We start from the raw sequence: 19,668 nt of genomic DNA, 5'->3' as shown, positions 1-19,668 counted from the left end.
AAGCTGTCCTGCATTTTTATCCCGCGTCTGTGACATGCATACATTGATTGGCCCACCTGCCATTTAATTAGCCTAAAACGTATATAGTTTAAAAAAAACTATAAAAAAGAATAATAAACTAATAAAATGTTTTTGCCATATGTTGCATTCTGCCATTACAATGTGGAGCACCTACATAATAGTCTTTTAAATATTAATATTATATATTAAATTATATATAAGCCTATATAATTCATTCATTCATTCATTCATTTTCTACCGCTTATCCGAACTACCTCGGGTCACGGGGAGCCTGTGCCTATCTCAGGCGTCATCGGGCATCAAGGCAGGATACACCCTGGACGGAGTGCCAACCCATCTCAGGGCACACACACACACTCTCATTCACTCACGCACTCACACACTACGGACAATTTTCCAGAGATGCCAATCAACCTACCCTGCATGTCTTTGGACCGGGGGAGGAAACCGGAGTACCCGGAGGAAACCCCCGAGGCACGGGGAGAACATGCAAACTCCACACACACAAGGCGGAGGCGGGAATCAAACCCCCAACTCTGGAGGTGTGAGGCGAACGTGCTAACCACTAAGCCACCGTGCCTATATAATTCAATGTATACATTAAACAGCCCTTTTCACACTACTCCATTGTGCGGTTTTTAACCCTTTGTTTGATTTAAAAGTCACATTTTTTTCAATGAGTAGTAGGTAACATTTTATTATTAAAAACGAGGTGATTACCATTTCAGTTACAACTTTTCAGCATTAGACCTGCCTGCTATGCTGTGGTCTGGTCTTTCCTGTTTTAAAAAACTAAGCAGGTTTTGTAGGTGTTTTGGTTATTGTAAACTATACCATGATATACTTTTTGACATAGCTCCCACTTCTGCTAAAAAAAAAAAAGCTGTCTGCATGTTTCCTATATACAGTGTTAAAGGTGGGGTCTCCATTGTTTGAGAAATGCTTCAGAAAACTGCGTTGGGCCGGCAAACAAAACAAAAACAAAACTAACCTGTAGCCAATGAGCAGAAAGGGGCGTGTCTTGTCAATATGGGCAGAGAGAGTGTTCAGTGCGCATGTGTGACATTAGCAGAAAGCGGTTTTAACATTGACATGGAGGATAAAAACAAAGAAAGAAAGCAAAGAAAGGCAAGATGTAGGACCCGTGTTAATATAGGATCAGCTTTCCAGCACTGGAGAGAACTGAAGGAGCAGGAAAGCCTGCGATGGGACGCAGAGATTGCTTTTTTCCTTCTCGATAGGTGAGTAACGTTGGTTTTGCTTTGTTTCACAGAACTAATATATGCCGTCCTTTGCATGATTCTGGTTGTGTGTCATTTTTGCTTGTTTGTTTATCTGCAATCGTATTGTTCATCCCTTCAGCTATGATAAAGACACATTTATTTCCATTAGTTGCCTGGGTTATGTATGTATGTGTGGGCGGAGCTATCAATACAGGGGTGACACCCATTTGGGTTAGGGACGTGTTTGTTTTGGTGATTTCAAATGTCTACACTGGCTTTCAAACAACGGAGACCCCACCTTTAAGGGTGTAAAAACTTTCCAAGAGGCACTTCACATACTTTACACACAGGTATGCTGCAGTCTTTTAAACCAAGATATGTGAAATGTTGAAGAGGACCAGACCACTTTCTGACCTTTTATTAAAGAGGACCCCCAGGAGTTGGCCTGCAAAGGCGATGACCACAAACACCAGCAGCACTTTCCACATGGGTCCAAGCCGATAGCATCCCAGCCAGCGCATCCTCCTACTCCAAAAAAAAAAAATGCTATTTTGAATTATCTGTCATGATAGATGATGTAAGAGCAGAAAAATGAGGTGTTCACCCAGCAGCAGAAAAATAAACATGACGATAGATGGAGACAAATAAAATTTGCGTAATACTATAAACCATGACTAAGAATTTTCATGGGAAAATAAGCAAATGAAAAGGTACGTAGGAAATAAAAATTACAAACAGTACCAATAAAACTAACAAAATGAGTATAATTATTTTTGCAGCAAATGTACATTATGTTGATAGACTATATGTCTTGTTGATCACAGCCTAAAGGTCTGGCACTGAACACAGACAAATAGTACATAAAAATGAAAGAAAACCAATAACTAATCTGCACAAGTTGATGTAAAGTGAACTGTGAATGAAAATATTATGAACACAATATTACAATAACATTGAACAATATAAAGCATTAAAACAGAAAATGTCAAGGGTTCATATTTTGTCTTTTAGTTTTGGTTCCTAAAGCCTCACCACTCTCTGGCAACTGCTCCGGTGAACAAGACACAGACATAACAGAACTACATGTTTACTTATTATGCATTTTTTTATTACATTAACAATCCAGGACATCATATAAATATGAAGTTAAATGCTTAATCTTAAGAATCTGGGTACATTTTACCTTAGAAATGTCTTTTCTAATCAACAACAACCATGATTCTAGTAACTGGTTGGTTATATGCTCAGCAAATTCTGGCCACTGGAGTAAATTCTGTGAGTTTATTTCAACTACATTTGAGTGTACATGAGTGACCCTGGAATAAACTCTAGCACAATGTTAAATAAACTCTATTCTGGGAGTCAATTTTTCAGCTCTTTTCAGGAGTTAAAACCAAACTCCAATGAAGTTTTAATTCTACTAACATATAGAGCTTATTAAAATAATAACCCTTACATAGTCTTAACAAATCTACAACAGCAAAATGGTTTTAGGTGAAAATAATTACCAAAAAAAACCACAAATACATTTGCTAGATGCCCTCATCCAGAGTGACATACATTTATACAACTGCCCCAGGAAAGGTAGCCTGGTTGACCTGGGATTCAAACTCACTACCAAACTCACAAACTCACTACCTGATTAATAGTCCAACACCTTAAACACTGAGCTACTACTTCTAAACAAGATCAACATTCTTGGAAAATCCCCAACAGTATAAGAAAATTGTGTAATAAAGTAAAACGGCACATTTACCCTCCTCACAACGAAGTCCTGGGTAATGCGGCTGGGCGCAGGAAAGATGTAGACCAAACAACACCAGGAGAAGTTAAATAAGGCTCTTAAACACCCAGCGCATGAACACTCAAATATTACACCACATTAGTGTACCCTTAAACACCGGCTGTAGTGTAAGTTAGAAAATAAACTTCCAAAATTTAACTCTTACCCAAGTTTATGTTTAACAATTTTCAACTCTAGAAATCTGCTGTGTGAGCTTGATGGAGATATGTCCAGTATTCCCATTTCTGACAATCTAGCACAATCTGTGTTTATGACAACAGAGAGGATAAAATGGCTGAATGGAAATGCTTACTACAGTACATCTTGTCATACCCAAAATGTGGGAAGTATGACAGTTGAGACGGCATACTAGAATTCAAAGCAATTAAGACACATTTACTGTTTATATGCAAAATGTCACACCATCTTAAGTGGTCCATTCAGTTAGAGACATTGGAATTATGATAATTATATTTACTTAAAAGTGCAAGGGCAGAATTATTTGGATGCACTGTTTATGTATGTGTGTGTATGTGTACAATTGCCTATTGTGTGGTGTAATGCAATGCATACTGCTCTGTGTGTGTGGTATGTGTGTGTAGAGATACAGATGGGAACACTGGGAACACTGGGAAATCTCAAAAAGGCTACACTCAGCCAGATGCAAAGACATATCAGTGTAACAAGTGTGTGCTTGTGTGCATGTACAATTGCCTATTGTTTGGTTTCATGCAGAGCTTGTGTGTGTGTGTGTGTGTGTGTGTGAGTGTGTGTGAGAGAGAGAGAGAGAGAGAGAGAGAGAGAGAGAGAGAGAGAGAGAGAGAGAGAGAGAGAGAATAGAGATAAAGGAAATATTAGGGATATGATTTAAACACTGCTCTTGTGTCACATGAAGACAAGTTATATCTTTTCTGCAGACTTGGTCTATGGCATGAACAGAGTAGGCCAGGTAGAGGACCAGGAGAAATGATGTGCATATGGGGGGTGGAGTAGGTGTGGATGTGGGTGGAGAGTGATCCTTTTTCCCTTTCTTCCAAAATGTCTGTGCAAAGCCAAATGAAGAGCTACACTGTTAAAGGCTTTCAGGGAAACTGACTAAGCTTCGTCGACTATGCTGCTAGTCTTATGACTTTGTGTTACCACAATTGTTGGGTAAGCGAAAGAATCTTTGTTGAGAAAAAAGTTACAACAGATCATTCAGTTGCAATAAATAAATAAATAAACAAATAAATAAATAAACAAATAAAATAACAAAAACAATCAATTAAAAAAACAAAGAATGGATTGTATGGAAAACAAACGTCTCTTTATTTTGTAATGTGATGCACAAGGCAGCAGCAATATGACTAATAAAATGCTGCATGTTACAGTCAATCACGGTTTTAAATCCAGTGCATATACAGACACTGAATGAGTGGCGGAACAGCCTTTGTTTTGACTTGTCTCGTACAGCACCTCCCATAATGGTATAGTAACCACAGCCGCTCTAAGAGATCACCAGGTTTAGCGCATAAAATAAATCACTGTTGCTCCTGCTTACCTCGCAAAGAGCCTGAAAAGCATGATAAAGCCGGGCCGGTGTCGGTAGAGACCCGGTGCATGTCGGCTAAGATCGGAAGGGTCGCTTCAAATCCACCCGCATCCGATCCATTAAAATAAACGCAATCCAGCTAAAAACGCCAGCGGATGTAACGCCTTCTCCGTTACGCGTCTCGCTCCCGGGTCCAATTTCGCACTGATTCGGATTCTGGGTAAAATCGGACGGAGGTGATGGCGCGCTTTGTCTGTTTTAGAGAAAGAGAGAGTGTGTTTTCGGGTAGAGGAGGAGTGAGTGAGTGGGTGTGTTTTGGAGAGGTTTCACGCAGCTCCATATAAACTGCTGTGTGACGTCATACCCCAGCGGTGCGGATGCGGTCAAACGCACGCAAATCTATTTGCAACAAAGGTTACGTTGACACAGCAAGTCTGAACAAATCTAAGGAGTTCCTTTTTGATTTAATACACGGGTTATTTTGATAGATGGATTACAATACAATAATTCGAAATAACCCAACAGTCCAAAGTAAGCAATTAAACAAAAAAGAGCAAGACCAGAAACCTCCAGAAAATCAGTATGAGGGCAAGAAGGTGTAACAGTGCCAGGGTTTTAATTATGGCTTTCTTAAGAAACGCATCTGAATGCTAAATTAGTAGTATTGCTATCTAAAGTATTGCAAACCTGGATTATGATATGCCTTTGGATTCAAGCCTTGTTGCTTGTCACCTGTCATCAGAATTTTTTGTCCAAAAAACGGATTTAAATCACGTAAGGGAAAAACTCCCTGAGATGATATGATGAAGAAACCTTGAGAGGAATCAGGCTCAGAAGGGAACCCATTATCATTTGGGTGACAATGGACATGAAATTATGTAAATGTAAATAATGGCATTTCTACAACAATAGATAAAATGCAACCGTGAGCTCCTGAGGAACTAATAGGTCAGCACAAACTCTGAGTTCACCATGGACCCAACACTAATGGGTGCTCACCCAATATGCAATGTGGTGGAAAAAAATATTTTTAAAAATTAATTGCTAATTAGTTAAGTAGACTGTAACAAGTAGAGATGTTTACTTCACAATGTTATGAATTAAATCCTGTGTTGAGACTCCTGTGTATCAGACTGTGTTAGATTAAAAGTAATATATGTGAAAATAAACATTAGAAAAAAACAGACAGTGGGAACTAAAATAGAAAGAGAACATTGAGTCATTTAAGGAACTAATGACTAACAGTAACTCACAGGCAAAAATAATATATGTGCTGGTTTGGTATACTATTAGTCCTTTATGACAAATGTCAAAAGGTTTTGAATTGATTTTAGAAATAGCACTTATCTATATATATATATATATATATATATATATATATATATATATATATATATATATATATATATATATATATATATATATATATGTATGTATGTATATGTATATGTATATATATATATACATATACATATACATACATATATATATATATATATATATATATATATATATATATATATATATATATATATATATATATATATATATATACTTGATCAGTTTCATCTGCTGCTGGAAAATCCATACACTAGCCAACCAGCTGTGGTTCCATATGCTCAGTGTTTATTTAGCATTGCACATGACACAGTGAAGCTTAACTTTTTTATTGCACAGGTTGAAAATGATTTGGTCAAGAGTGCTCTATGGTGTGCATATGTGTTGCAACATTTACATATGATGAGATATATATATATATATATATATCACTGTGTCATGTGCAATGCTAAATAAACACTGAGCATATGGAACCACAGCTGGTTGGCTAGTGTATGGATTTTCCAGCAGCAGATGAAACTGATCAAGTGTCATGAATACTGAAAGCCATACAAGAGTGTCTTCATTTCTCTGGCTGAATTTCAAGAAGACAGGCATCATGTTGGAATTAGACATCATGCAGATAGTAAGAAAAATTAATAGCAGCATACTGGACTAACATGGGGGTATGATCCATTTTTTCTTGAGATTCAGTTCATGGACAGATGTCCTGCCATTTTCATTCAGAGATCACTGGCATAATTCTGAATTCATTGGTTCGTCATTGTTGGAAAGCTGGGCCAGATGCAGCAATACAGGCCCAAAGCATGATACTACCACAACCATGTTTCACATACGGTATAAGGTTCTTATGCTGGAATTCAGTATTTCCTTTCTCCAATAATAATGCTTCTTATTTTAAAACAAAAAGTTTTATTTTGGTCTCATTCATCCACAAATTATTTTTCCAATAGTCCTCTGGCTTGTCCACAAGATCTTTAGCAAACCTCTGGTGGGCAGCAATGTTCTTTTTGGAGAGTAGTTCTCCTTGCAATTCTGCCTTGCACACCAAGGTTGTTCAATGTTCACCTGATGGCAGACTCATGAACATTAACATTAGCCAAAATAAAAGATGCTTTTAAAGTGATCTTTGTTGGTTGACCACTCCTGGGAATGTTCCAATGGTTTTAAATTTCCACCATTTGTACAGAATCTACATGACTATGAGTCCAAACTCTTAAGGGAGGATTTTGTAACCTTTTCCAGCCTGATGAGCAAACAATAACTCTTTTTCCAAATCTCCATTGTTTTTGTAATGATCCCCCTACACAAACACACATGAATTTTCCTGAAAGTATAAACTACATGTATTTGTCTGAGCTGTATGATTGGGAAATATAGAAATATCTAAAAGGTTCACAAATTTTCAAGAGACACTGTATGTGACTCTTCTAAATGTCAAATACCTTTTTTTCACCCCTTAAAATATTAAACTAGGGCTGGAGCCCTGAGATGGCCTAGCATCCCTTTCAGAGTGAATTCTCCTGCCATGCAACCAGGAAAGGATCTAGATCCATTGTAAACCTGATTAGAATAAAGTGGTTATAAAACATTAGTAATACATTTTGTATAGTTAAATTAATACAACAACCTCAATATTAACTATATAATATTAAGAATATCCACTTGTTTACATGACATATATTTCAGATATCCTGGAAAAAAACAGGAGACGGTATAAAAGTAATACAGATTTCATATACCCGTATGGATCCCTATATTCCCTATATGGCCAAACGTTTTTGGACAACTGACATTCATATGTGCTTTTTAATATGTCCTTTTAGTGCCCCCATATTTAGTGCAAATTTAGTCCAAGCTTTTGGAGCATAGTTGTGGAGATTTGTCCTTTTAGCTACATGGGCATTAGTGATGTCAGGCATTAAAATTCACACCAAAGATGTCCATCTTTGTGTTCTGTGTAGGCCACTCTTGTCATTGACCCTGGGGGCCCCTTAGTTTACAATTTTAATGCAACCACACAGAATAACTTCCTATACAATTATGTGGATATACTACTTGGAGAAAGCCCACATATAGGTGTGTATTTCAGATGACCACATGCTTTTGGCCATATATATATATATGTGTCCAAATAACTTCACAGTGTGTTTCAGAGGAATCATATAAACAACATAAAGAACTGCTAAACAAATCAGCCAGGTGTCAAAATCTTTTATATACTATGTATTGTGAGGGACTAGAGTTTGTTGTGACTGTTCTATCCTTTGGTTTCAGGCATTATTCCAAAGGTATCTACTGAGTTTTCTGGCTATTGTTGGGTCACTTTCAGCAGGGTTTAAACCACAGACTTGATAGCTGAAGTGGGCAGTACACCCATAAACCCTTCTGGCCCAGTTTCTCAACATACATTTTTAATCAAGCAGGGCCATGTTCGCACAGACGTGTATTATTTATCAAGGTTGTGGAGCTAATGTGGAAAAGGCAGATGGAGGATACAATAGTTAGAGGCCAAATGCTGCATGCAGTTATACAAAAACCTTAAATGTTTAAACATTAGATGTTGCCATAACATGACAGTCGCTTAGAAAAAAAAAATCTTAATAATGATATTTTATTGTTTATGATTTGTGTCAACAAACCACTGGCTCATAAGAATCTTTAAACATTTCCGGAATGTGTTTATATAATCACATAAGGCATAAGGCATACGACCTTGAATAATCTTTTTCCATAAATACCATTCAATCTAAGCAGAGTCGGGCAAGAATAATGATCTATCTATATTGTGTCCTAATTCTACTATGCAAATTGTAAAAGGGTTTTCAAAGACATTTCTAGTGTTTGTGATGTTTTTTTATTGAGTGAAATGTACTTTATTACTTTACATTTCTGGCAGATTCAACTGTATAACTGGATTCAACCATTTTGTTGACTGTAAAAAATAACTGAAGTGTAAACAGTTCACACAGAGAAGGTTACAAGCCTGCATTACGAACAGCACACTGACTTAAACTAGTTAGTGACTGTGAAATAGGATAAACCCAAACAAGCTTAGCCACAAAGCTTCGACCAGCCAAAATAATCTGATTAATTTCAAGTTAGATAAGGACTAAAAAAAACTTCTGGATCAATTTTGCATAAGTAAGCACATGCAAAGACATCTGAATGAACTCTTAAAGTCCTGTTTTATAGTAGGTTTAAATGTCAGAGGAAAATGCCCCTATTTTACACAGATATATGATGTTTTATATTCTTATTTCAGGACAGACTTTTAGTTTCAAGTCAAATGACAAAGTACAATTAAAATAAATAATTAAAAAATCTCTTTTTTCCCCTTGTTTCTTCTGTTTACTGTTTAATTGTAATTTTACACAAATGTCACTAATTTCAGACAGTGGAAAATCACATCCTATAATCACATCCTAATCACATCCTATTTGGTGTTTTTCCTAAGGCCTTAGGATTACTTTAATACTAAAACAAACACAATACAAGTAACACAAATCTGTTTAATTAAAAGAAATCCCAAATTAAATACTGTGGCTTACAGCTAAGTAAGAGTGTTGTGTATATATAAACTATTTGCACGTGTTGGTTATGTTGTTGCAGTAAATATTAACAACTCTTGTGATTTCTCATCTCTTCACGTTCACGTGTGAATCCGCTTTAGTTTACTGAAAAATCGCTATACCGCAGTTTCTGCGTGTCAAACTTTCAGATGGGATTCTTGGGATTATTGGAAAGCGCAATAAGAACTTTATAAAAGGTCCCTAATACATTTGTGCTAGTTTTTGTACACTTTTCTACTCACCGTGCTGGTCAGAACTTAGCTTGTAGATGGAAGAATTTCGTGATATTTCGCCCAGCTGTCTGATTAGTTGGTCATTACTACTGTAGTTGTTTCCGAAGTTCGCCTTTAGGAGCCAACTGGGTGTGGGTGAACTGACTACACTAAAAATATGAGGGAAAACTAAAGGTAAAAACAAAAATGTCCAGCTGACGTAGTGAGCTCTATGTGGACAAAAAAGAAAACACTTTAGTGTTATGTCTTCATCCCCTCTTAGTATGTTTATCAGGTACATGCAACCTAAGCCTGTCTCTGGCAGTCCCCCATCCCCCACTGCATCTCCGTCTGTCTTTCACTCTGTGTGTGTGTGTGTGTGTGTGTGTGTGTGTGTGTGTGTGTGTGTGTGTGTGTGTGTTACGTGAGCTGTTAAATTTATCCTCTTCGATCTAGTCCATTCTGAAATAAGCTTACATTAGTTATTACTTTTGCAATGACATTTAATACACACAAGAATGAAAAATGGGTTCTACAAAGCTTTAAAACCTGATTAAAGCTTTCTGAAGGGTTTTTTCGTTGTTACGTTTTACTTTGTTCTAGGAGAACAGCCTACAAAGTCTACAGTATGTGGGTGTAGCAAAGGTTAGGATAAACCTTGAGAGTAGTTAATGGAGATAGCAGATCCTGTGGTGGAATCTGGGGGAAAAGTTATCTTTCCTAGCTTGGTTGCACTAGAGCATAAGAAGTATTTTACTCATGAATTATACAGGATATCATGCAGTTGCATGGAGAATAGATTGTCTCTAATTACAAAAATCACTATTAATGTGTTCCTTTTATTTAGCCAAAGACTCTGAGCAGCTCAGCTGTGAGTTGTGTGTTGTTTTCTGGGGTCTGTTTCTCAGTTCCTTACTGTACTCCATTCACCAGAACAAATACACTCATTCATTCAACTCTGCCTGCTGGACATCACACAAAACACACATGGTTCTCTCTCTGTTTCTTTGAAAAAGATCAGCAGTATCCACCAAGTAACAATTTAGGCTAGGGTTCATTCACAGATCCCTTAGACTAGTTTAAAGTCTGCAACAGGCAATAGTGTAATATATTTCATTATTGATGTTTATGTTTGAAGTTGTTGACAAATAGTAAAATGTCCTTCAGCTGTATAGAGCATATACTGTATATATATATGCATATATATATATATATATATATATATATATATATATATATATATATATATATATATATATATATATATATATATATATACACGTATATATATATATAGGTTCAATTTGTTGTTGTACAAGCCCTGTTGGACCACCGTTGGGCGTATATGAGTCAATCTGGACCTTAAATTTCTTTAATACTTTAGCTTAAATGTCAACTAGAGGTTAAGTGAGCAATAGCACTGTTTTTGAGTGTTTTCACAGTGTGTTAAAAATTACAGTGTCAGACTCACTGTCAAATAACATGTTTAAAAAGTGGAACTGAACTCATAGAATAGGCTTTACTGGTTATTAAACATGCTTAAAACAATTTGTTAAATGTAGACTATTTTATTAGTGTTGTATAATTGTATTTCTCTCTCTTTGTGTGTGTGTGTGTGTGTGTGTGTGTGTGTGTGTGTGTGTGTGTGTGTGTGTGTGTGTGTGTGTGTGTGCTATTTCAACTTGTAAGTAATTATTTCATCAATGCATAAAATGACAATAAAAATGCTTGGGTTTAATCTTAACACTAATATATTGCTGTGCCATGGTTCTTCTACCATAAATCATAAACTTGGTGATTATAACAAACTCAGGGCTTTACAGCTCTGTATTGACCAATTTGTCATTTAAAAAGATAAACAAAATAATTTTTTCAAAAAGAAATAGAAATGTAACACTTTGTAATATGCTGAATACATTTAACACTTTTCGAGTCTAATTATAAGTGAAATAGTCATGCTCATATTGTATGTTGGCCACAATTTTAGCAGGAAAGTGAGTCTTGACTGCACCTGTAGGTGGCCACCATGGACTGCTTTACCACCACTGAAAAGTCTTACAAACCTAGAATGTCAAAGCTATGAATGGGGAAGTTGGAATATTCACAAGACAAATTGAGAAATGTCATAAAATGTCTCAAATGGGATTTCTATTTATTTTTTTTATTATGTTTTTTCTTAAAAGAGTACTTTTTAACTTTACATTTACAAACTTATACAACAGCAAATGTTCACAGGAAAAACCAAGGTTATTGTAAGTATAATGATGCCAGGCAAATATATTAATTTGTATTAGTTTCTAATTATATTATACTCTTACATAACTTAAGAGTTTAGATCTACCATCGCTTTCAATAGCTTGATTTCGACAAAACAGATTTAGAAAAAAAATCAGCACACCAATAGCATTCAATGGATGTTCGTTTCTTTATTCACAGACACATTTACATCATATTCTGATACCCAGCACACAGGACAGGCATCTAAATAGTGTATGTTTTGCACCCAACCTGAATTTGTATACAAAATGCTCCATGTGAGACAACTAGGAACCTAGTCTAAACATCTAGTATCAGCAAAAAATTATCAGAGGTCATGGCGTTTCAGGCACATATTTACACACTCAATGGATCTCAGGACATTCCGACACATGACATTCTTTTGTAGCAGAAACCAGTCACTATCAGTTTGACAACTGGCCACACTAAACTTTAGTGAAAAGGCCACACAAAAAAAGGAAAAGGAAAATTATAAGAAGTAAACCATCATTTAAAAATTATTTTCAAAATGAAATACAATTAAGCAAAGTAAATTGCTTCCTGGTTTAACAAAATAACATTACTCTCAAGTAATGAAGCAACAATTCTTTTTCTCATGCATTCAGTTCTAAGTGAGCATCCTTGGTTGTGGTTCCCTTTTGTTTTTCAAATTTCCAAACAAGCCCACACCGTGGTAAATCAACCATAAAAAATAGTGCTTCAAACGATGCCACAAAACCCCCAGGGGCTTGGAGACCTACTATTATTCAGTGACCTCTCCGCTCTCGGAGTGAAAAGGCCCAGCACTCAAACATCCCAGGAGATGAGGATGTAATGGACACTATTAGGGAAGAGTGGAAGAAGGGGGGAAAGAACAAGTGAAAAGTGGTCGAGGGTTTCGCTTCTTCACCATGGCCTCCACATAGAAGGGTCACCCCCTGGGAAGGTGGGGGGAAGGGCAGTAGGGGCTAAAGGTTGGGGGGAGGGTGTTCGAGGTGGGGAGGGCCTCATGCCTGCCCCCTCTCTCTGCAAGAGGATTCCAGGAGAGCAGTGGGGGCTGCTGGGTGAGGGGGGGCTCATAGGAGAGGGAGGGGTGTGTAGTTGGAGAGAACGGGGTTGAAAGGAGGGAAGAGTCAGTGGAGAATGTGTAGGCGAGGTGGGAAGAGGAAGAGGACTGGTGATGGCAGCACTGCCCGTGGCACCGCTCTCTCCACTGATTTGGGGCAGAGCCTTCAGCAGGTGGTTCAAAAGACGAGCACCCAGTGATTTGTCCATGCCAGAGCAGTTGAGGAGTAAATTATGCACCTCATGCATACACTGGATATAACCACTACTGTATCGTTGGCGAGATTCAAAAGCCACACTAGCTCCCTGACTGGCTGCTGTAAACAAACAAACAAAAAAACACCCATACACTTTTATGAACATAATATAATATAATATAATATATGCACAATCATGAACTTTGAGCACGATAATGATAAGTATAGATCTTTTTTTTTATTTGCATTATTGTGTACATGTGAGATGAAATTACAGCTTGAGTAGTTTATGAATGTAGTAGTTTATGAGTAGTTTTCCACTTCATTACACAATTTTCATAACACAACTTCTGACAAGTCAAAAGTACATTTAATAGTCTTACCTGGACCAAGGCCCCTTTGAAGCCCCTCCATGTGTTGCACGGTTATCTCCAGAACATCTGCCTTCTCCAGTTTTGATTGCTTAACAAAAGAACACAATATCAAAATACAACATTTGTAAGTCTAAAAAATTGTGAAGATTTATTTTTACCACATATCATTACAATACAATTAATTTAATTTCTTTTAAAGTCAACTTACATCCAAATTGTAGGCATCCACCATAATACCCTTCAGCTGCTCCAGGCTTGAATTGATGCGTTCTCTACGTCTCTTCTCTATCAGAGGCTTTCGAAGCTAAAATATAAGTTAGTTTAGAATAATGATTACTGCAAAGGAAAGTGTGTTAACAGTGTAAACTCAACTGAGAGCTTGTAGCATGAACGCGCTGCCTTCAGCTGTCCATTAAATGATTCTAGTGTTATTTATAGCCTGCAATCAGCACGTGGGGTCAAAATATTAAGCTGTACAACAACTTCTCACCAATCAACTCCACCCAAAGAGGTAAGATTACTTTACCTTACGCTCCTCTTTGGCGTTGAAGCTCTTTTCTGGTCCATTGCCAAGGTTTGAAGCAGTCATTGCTCTGCTTATCTTCTCACAATGTAATATTAAATACTCAGAGTCTCGCAAGTGTTTGATTTCTCGTGTCGATACTTTCTCATAAGTGTGAGCTAATGGTGCCTGCTAGGCTGGGAAGATTATGCTTCTAGCTCGTTTTAAAGGTTTAGCTGAAGAAAACCTCCCCTCTAAACCACCACCCTGAGCTATTAACATGACAATGCATGGGTGCTTTTAGCAGCACACTTTCCCACAGTCTCAGGGGAAGGCCAAGAAGAGCCTGATGTCGCCGCATAGAGATAATAATGGAAAGTTCGAGAATAACTAAACTTGTTTCACAGAAAAGCAAAAAGTTGGTCAGGTCATGTACAGGTCACCGGAAACTTGGTAAGAAGGCAAGAAAGTGAAAATGTCAGTGCGACACTGTTTTATACACAGTGCACCATTGACTAAATTATTTTATACCTACTGGTTATTTATCAGCCATGGTAACATAACCCAGGACACTAAATTATTAGTAAGGATTTCTGTTCATTATTGGACAGAAAAATAACTAAGAGGATCACTAACAGGATTAATACAGCACTAGACTTGAGGGCGGGAAGATGGGAACTATTTGGAGGAGAGTATTGTGCTAATCAATTGAAAAGAAAGCTCATCTTCACAAGGGGTGAAAAACCTATGGAAATTGTTGATGATTATCTCCAGATTCTCTGTTATTGTTCCATTCTTTAAATGTCGTGAAAACAATAATGACTAGCTAAATCTCTCTCTCTCTCTTAAATCTTGCATACATGAAAAGTGTTTTGCATGCTCACTTCTGTACATAAACGTTTCACGTTTGTTGCTGATATGACACTTTTCAAGACCGCAACATTCTAGACATGTCGAAGTTAAGTGTGCAATGATAGATACAATCTCACATGAACAAAACTGTTGTGAAACATTTACACATTTTCAGCTAGAAAGGAAACTGAAAAAATACTGGAACTAATGAACATTTGTTTTAAAACGTTGTGGTTGACTGAATATACAATAACCTGACAATATAAGCAGCATTCCTGAACTGAGTCATTGTCACTATTAGTAATAATAAAAACATATGCACAAACAGATTTAAAGATTTACTCTAACACATTCTTAGCTGCCAAATATAGGTTTTTATGATGAACTGTTGTTTTTCCATTAGGTTAAATTAGACTTTTCACAAAGTTCTTCCTTAAGTATTCTTTAGATCTGTTAAATACCAAAAGGCTCAGTTTCATATCTCACACCACATCTAATCTTGTGAACCAGAAATATCCCACCCATATTTGTTCATTTGCACATTTCAACAGTAAACATAACTGTTACTTATATTACTTATAATCTATATTTTACAGAATACCAGGCATTTTACTAGTACTGTTGTTTATAGGGCTCTTTGGAAGACTCTTAATGCACATGCATTTGTATATTGTTTTTACATTTGTATTTTTAACAGTATGGCATTTAGTTCAAGCTTAATACAGGAATGTTAGGTACAGTATAAGAATTTGTGTTACATAGGTTCATAGAAGTCCTGCCAAGAGCCTAAATGTTTTTATAGGATTTTAATGATAACCCTGTGTATAGACCAGACATTTATTTTAGTTATGTTTACAGTGTGTTACAGAATGTTTTATCTCTTATGCCTTTTTTTAATAATATAAATTTCTAGCAGAGAGGAAGGTGCCTTAACCACTGAGCCACCAGTATAAGACTTTTAGTTGTAATACAGATCATTTTGTAATTATTTCATAGCAAGCCCTTGGCTCATTAGTAAGTCTCTGAGATGATATTGCATACATGCCAAGTCATTTTTTTAGCCGTAAACCTTAAGTGTGGTCTATTATCAATACCTACTACAAAGACAGTCCTCTTCTGGGTTTCCAAAAAGAATAGGCTGCATATTTTTCAATAACTTTTTTTTTTTGTTTGTTTGTCTTTTGTTTTAAATTCAGTATGTTTAATTTACAAACTTAAAATATTCAGAATTTAACAATGAAAAATAAAAATAAAACAAGCAAAAAAAATCACATTTCAAATCACAACAAATACATGCATATTTCTACAACATTAGAATACAGCATCATTATATATCAACAATCAACATTATATAATCAAGTAAATTATATATATATATATATATATATATATATATATATATATATATATATATATATATATATATATATATTCTTTTTTTTCTTTCTCATCTATTTCAAAAACAAAAAATCCAATAATGCTTAAGAATTCTAAATAAATAATCTAGCTTCCTTTTGTAATCATAGCACCTAATCATACCTAATCTAAAATAAATTAGGTATGTGCAACAAAAGAAAACATTTTCTACTATTACTTTGTTTGCTGTTGCTATTTGTCCTTATTTATTATATGTATTATATATTAAAAGGTTCTTAATATTTAATTATTAATATTTAATTTGAACCTAAGCCACAAAAAAAAACAAAGCATAATTACATATATGTTTATTATTCTATTAATTGACTAAAACGTTATGTCTTTTGTAATATGAGCTTTATTTAGCTGTAACAGCTTTGCAAATGTCCAGGCCCATATGATATTATCAGCTCTGATTTGGAGTCCTAGCATTTAAGATGATCTCCCAAGTGGTGCAGTTAATCAAATCCTGTTGAAATATCTCACCATACTGTTTCATTTTTGTGCCTTTAAGTACTGACAGGTGCTCTGGAGCGGGTGTTTCCATCAGAACTCACATTTTTCATAGGCAACATTCTCCGAACCGTATCTATTTCAACGTTTTTGCGGAAAGTCTCTGTGGTAAAATAGTAAGCCAAGGGGTCCAGAATGGCATTCAGACATGTTACCATCAAAGCATAGTAGTAGGCAGACAACACAGGGCATGGTATAATTTTGTTATTGTAGGAATAAATCACCACCAGCATGACATGATATGGCAGAAAGCAGCACAAAAATATGGCCAGGTTAATGCTTACCATCCTCTGGATCTTGCAGTTGTCAATTAAGCCAGACATCTGGGCTGCAGTGCTTTTGGTGACAGCATGCACTAACCCACATGAACAGAGAACCATGATGATCAGTGGTATCCCAAATCCTATTGTCAGTGAGGAGGCTAACGTAGAAAGCTTGAAAGCATATTTTGGAATACTATTAAAACATGTTGTTTGATTTCTTGTGTTTGCATTTGTGTTAGCTAGGTAACTCTGCAGACTGGCTCCGATTGTTAGCATCCAAATCCCCAGACAAACTACTGGTGCCTTTTTGCGGCCTTCACGCACTCTAGACGACATAGGAAAGCAGACAGCCATGCAGCGGTCAAGGCTAACACATGTAAGGAGCAGGATGCTTCCATACATGTTGGCCAACAGTATAACACCAGCAACTTCACAGACCTTTTGTGACAGGCCTTGAAATCCCAAGTGGTAGTGGATTCGTAATGGTAGAGTACAAACCAGAAGGAGATCTGCTATAGCAAGATTGGTCATGTATACAATGGTGTGTGAGCGTGACTTGGTGCAGCAAAAAAAAACTGTAAGTGCCATGAAGTTGAGAGTGATCCCGGTTATACAGACCACACTATACACTGCAACAAAAACAGGGTTTGTCTGAAACTGACACCGCTCAGCATTGGCCTCCTGACATGTTAAGTTACATGACATGGTTCCTCTTTTGAATGGTAACTGTACTGAAAAACAGACACATGAATATTAATAAAGAAAGTTAACATGGAGTTCAAGTTATTTTGAAAAATACTTTGTTACAGTTTAGTTGTACTTTGTTACAACTAAAAACTGCAGATATAACTGTCTTATGTGCTCTTCATTTGGTCATTTGTAAATAAACAAATCTAATGGTTGACAAAAATAATTTCGATATAAACAAAGAATGATGTCATTCAAATGCTACATCCAAATACTAGTTTTGATGTAAAACTCTCTTCCTTTTTTATCAGCTTCACATTACTATTACTATTATTACTAAATCAATTTTATATTATTTTATAATTATATGTAACTATAAAAATATTACTGTTTAGATGTTTGGGCGCATAAAATCTTTATGTTCAGAAGAGCATTTTTTTGTATTTTATATATTACATTTCACAAAAATTCTGAAAAATTTCAAAAACAAAAATTTACAAACTCTGAAATCTGAAATTCACTTTGGATTTTTTGGCATTCTGCAATGTTTAAAACATCCTTATGACTTTGATTGAATGGAAATAGTTCTTGTTTCAGTAACTGTATGTTAGTAACACAGGAAAAACATGGCAAAAGTGTCAAACCCCACATGTGAGCGTGTTTTTTTCCAGTGAAGTCTGTGACCTTAGGTTCTGATACTTTTATCATGTAATATAATCTTATAAGTAATACTGTAATATAAAGCTCTGTTTAAATGTACAGTAAGAGTTGCAACATACATTTTATACAAAGCCTTATAGCATGATGTTATCCTTGACTTTGCTGGGTCTATTTAAATCTTTTAAAAAAAATAAAGTTGAAATCCTGAAATGATCTGCTAGATGTTTCATTTAATTCAAATATAATAATTATTACTTCACTTTCATTCTTTTTCTTACAACTCACACAGTAAACTATTTTTAAGAATCATTCAACTGTAAAAAAAAATAAAAAAGTATATCGCTATTTAGTTTAAATGAGTCATGAAACACATGGTTCTTCATCACACTTACCTGTAAATCATTTGGGAGTGAAGGAAATCTGTTATGTCAGTCTAGTTCTTGCAACAGTGCTGAACAGTTTAGATGGTGATCTCTCATTTCTCTTGGTGTGCAGGAGATCTTGTGTTAAATGTTACAACTCAGGAAGTACCATTACGCTTGTGCAAGTGCACTCTGCCATTTATTTTTTTTTTGCACTCATTTTTTTCAGTTGTTTCCGTTTCTGTTGTTAAAATGTGGCCGGATAAACTTAAGGGCCACATATATGAACACAGCTTCAGTTACAACCGAAATAAATTCGTGCTTAAATAGGCAAGCCCTTCTAGCAACAGTTTATGTGACCTAAAATAAAAATATAAGCATTACAATTCAAATCAGCTTGAGTGCATCTACAAAAGTTCAGAAGCTACAAGATTATTAAATGTGAAACTGTAGTGGGTGTGAAACATATAGCATTAGAGGAGATGAACTTACATGAACAAGATTTGTTTATAGTCAGTGAAGCCATGCTAATCAGCTTAAAGGTCAAATTTCCTTTAGCAGGATTTGCACGTGCACCACATTCTGAATAAATAAGGTTTAGACCAAAAATAAATTAGTAAATTCTGAGAACAAATATACTGAAATCTCAGCATCACCAGCTATAATCATTTGAGAAAAAAAAATTGATGCAGTACATTTTGCAGTCCTTTAAGCATGTCTAGAAAAAATGTGGATTATTGCATTGGCATGCCTGATAGTGGATGACCCTTTGCAAGCTTTCTGGTCATCAGCTCTATACAATTGACAGACAGGAGGCCAAGCTTCCGTGTCAGTATCATTG

The 19,668-nt window shown here is 35.9% G+C and overlaps 4 protein-coding genes across 6 annotated transcripts in view; 1 reads left to right on the top strand and 3 right to left on the bottom strand.

The window, feature by feature from the left end:
- Positions 1–9,997, bottom strand: part of gal3st4 (galactose-3-O-sulfotransferase 4) — an 18,620-nt gene extending 8,623 nt beyond the window's left edge. Inside the window, exons 1-2 of one of the 3 annotated variants that reach the window (XM_060874455.1) lie at positions 9,711–9,997; positions 1,659–1,769 (exon numbers count right to left, since the gene is read on the bottom strand). In XM_060874455.1, coding sequence (XP_060730438.1) covers positions 1,659–1,765 — 107 coding nt within the window. In that variant the 5' untranslated portion in view covers positions 1,766–1,769; positions 9,711–9,997. Of the gene's footprint in view, positions 1–1,658; positions 1,773–4,567; positions 4,864–9,710 lie in introns of those variants that run through there. The other 2 variants (XM_060874452.1, XM_060874454.1) reach the window with 2 other exon arrangements.
- Positions 1–19,668, top strand: part of zanl (zonadhesin, like) — a 139,708-nt gene that overhangs the window by 68,281 nt on the left and 51,759 nt on the right. The gene's annotated exons all lie outside the window — the stretch shown is intronic.
- her8a (hairy-related 8a) lies at positions 12,087–16,183 on the bottom strand. Its single transcript, XM_060874451.1, has 4 exons — positions 14,099–16,183; positions 13,781–13,876; positions 13,582–13,660; positions 12,087–13,318 (listed from the first exon to the last, which is right to left on the bottom strand). Exons 1-4 carry the CDS (start codon positions 14,159–14,161, stop codon positions 12,843–12,845), a joined length of 714 nt encoding a protein of 237 aa, XP_060730434.1. The 5' UTR covers positions 14,162–16,183; the 3' UTR covers positions 12,087–12,842.
- LOC132848595 (lysophosphatidic acid receptor 4) lies at positions 16,375–19,204 on the bottom strand. Its single transcript, XM_060874450.1, has 2 exons — positions 18,858–19,204; positions 16,375–17,849 (listed from the first exon to the last, which is right to left on the bottom strand). The coding sequence occupies exon 2, from the start codon at positions 17,821–17,823 to the stop codon at positions 16,852–16,854; it is 972 nt and encodes a 323-aa protein (XP_060730433.1). The 5' UTR covers positions 17,824–17,849; positions 18,858–19,204; the 3' UTR covers positions 16,375–16,851.

This window comes from Tachysurus vachellii, chromosome 7 (genome assembly GCF_030014155.1).
Source record: "Tachysurus vachellii isolate PV-2020 chromosome 7, HZAU_Pvac_v1, whole genome shotgun sequence".
NCBI lineage: Eukaryota > Metazoa > Chordata > Actinopteri > Siluriformes > Bagridae > Tachysurus > Tachysurus vachellii.
This window is presented reverse-complemented; position numbering and strand designations above follow the sequence as displayed.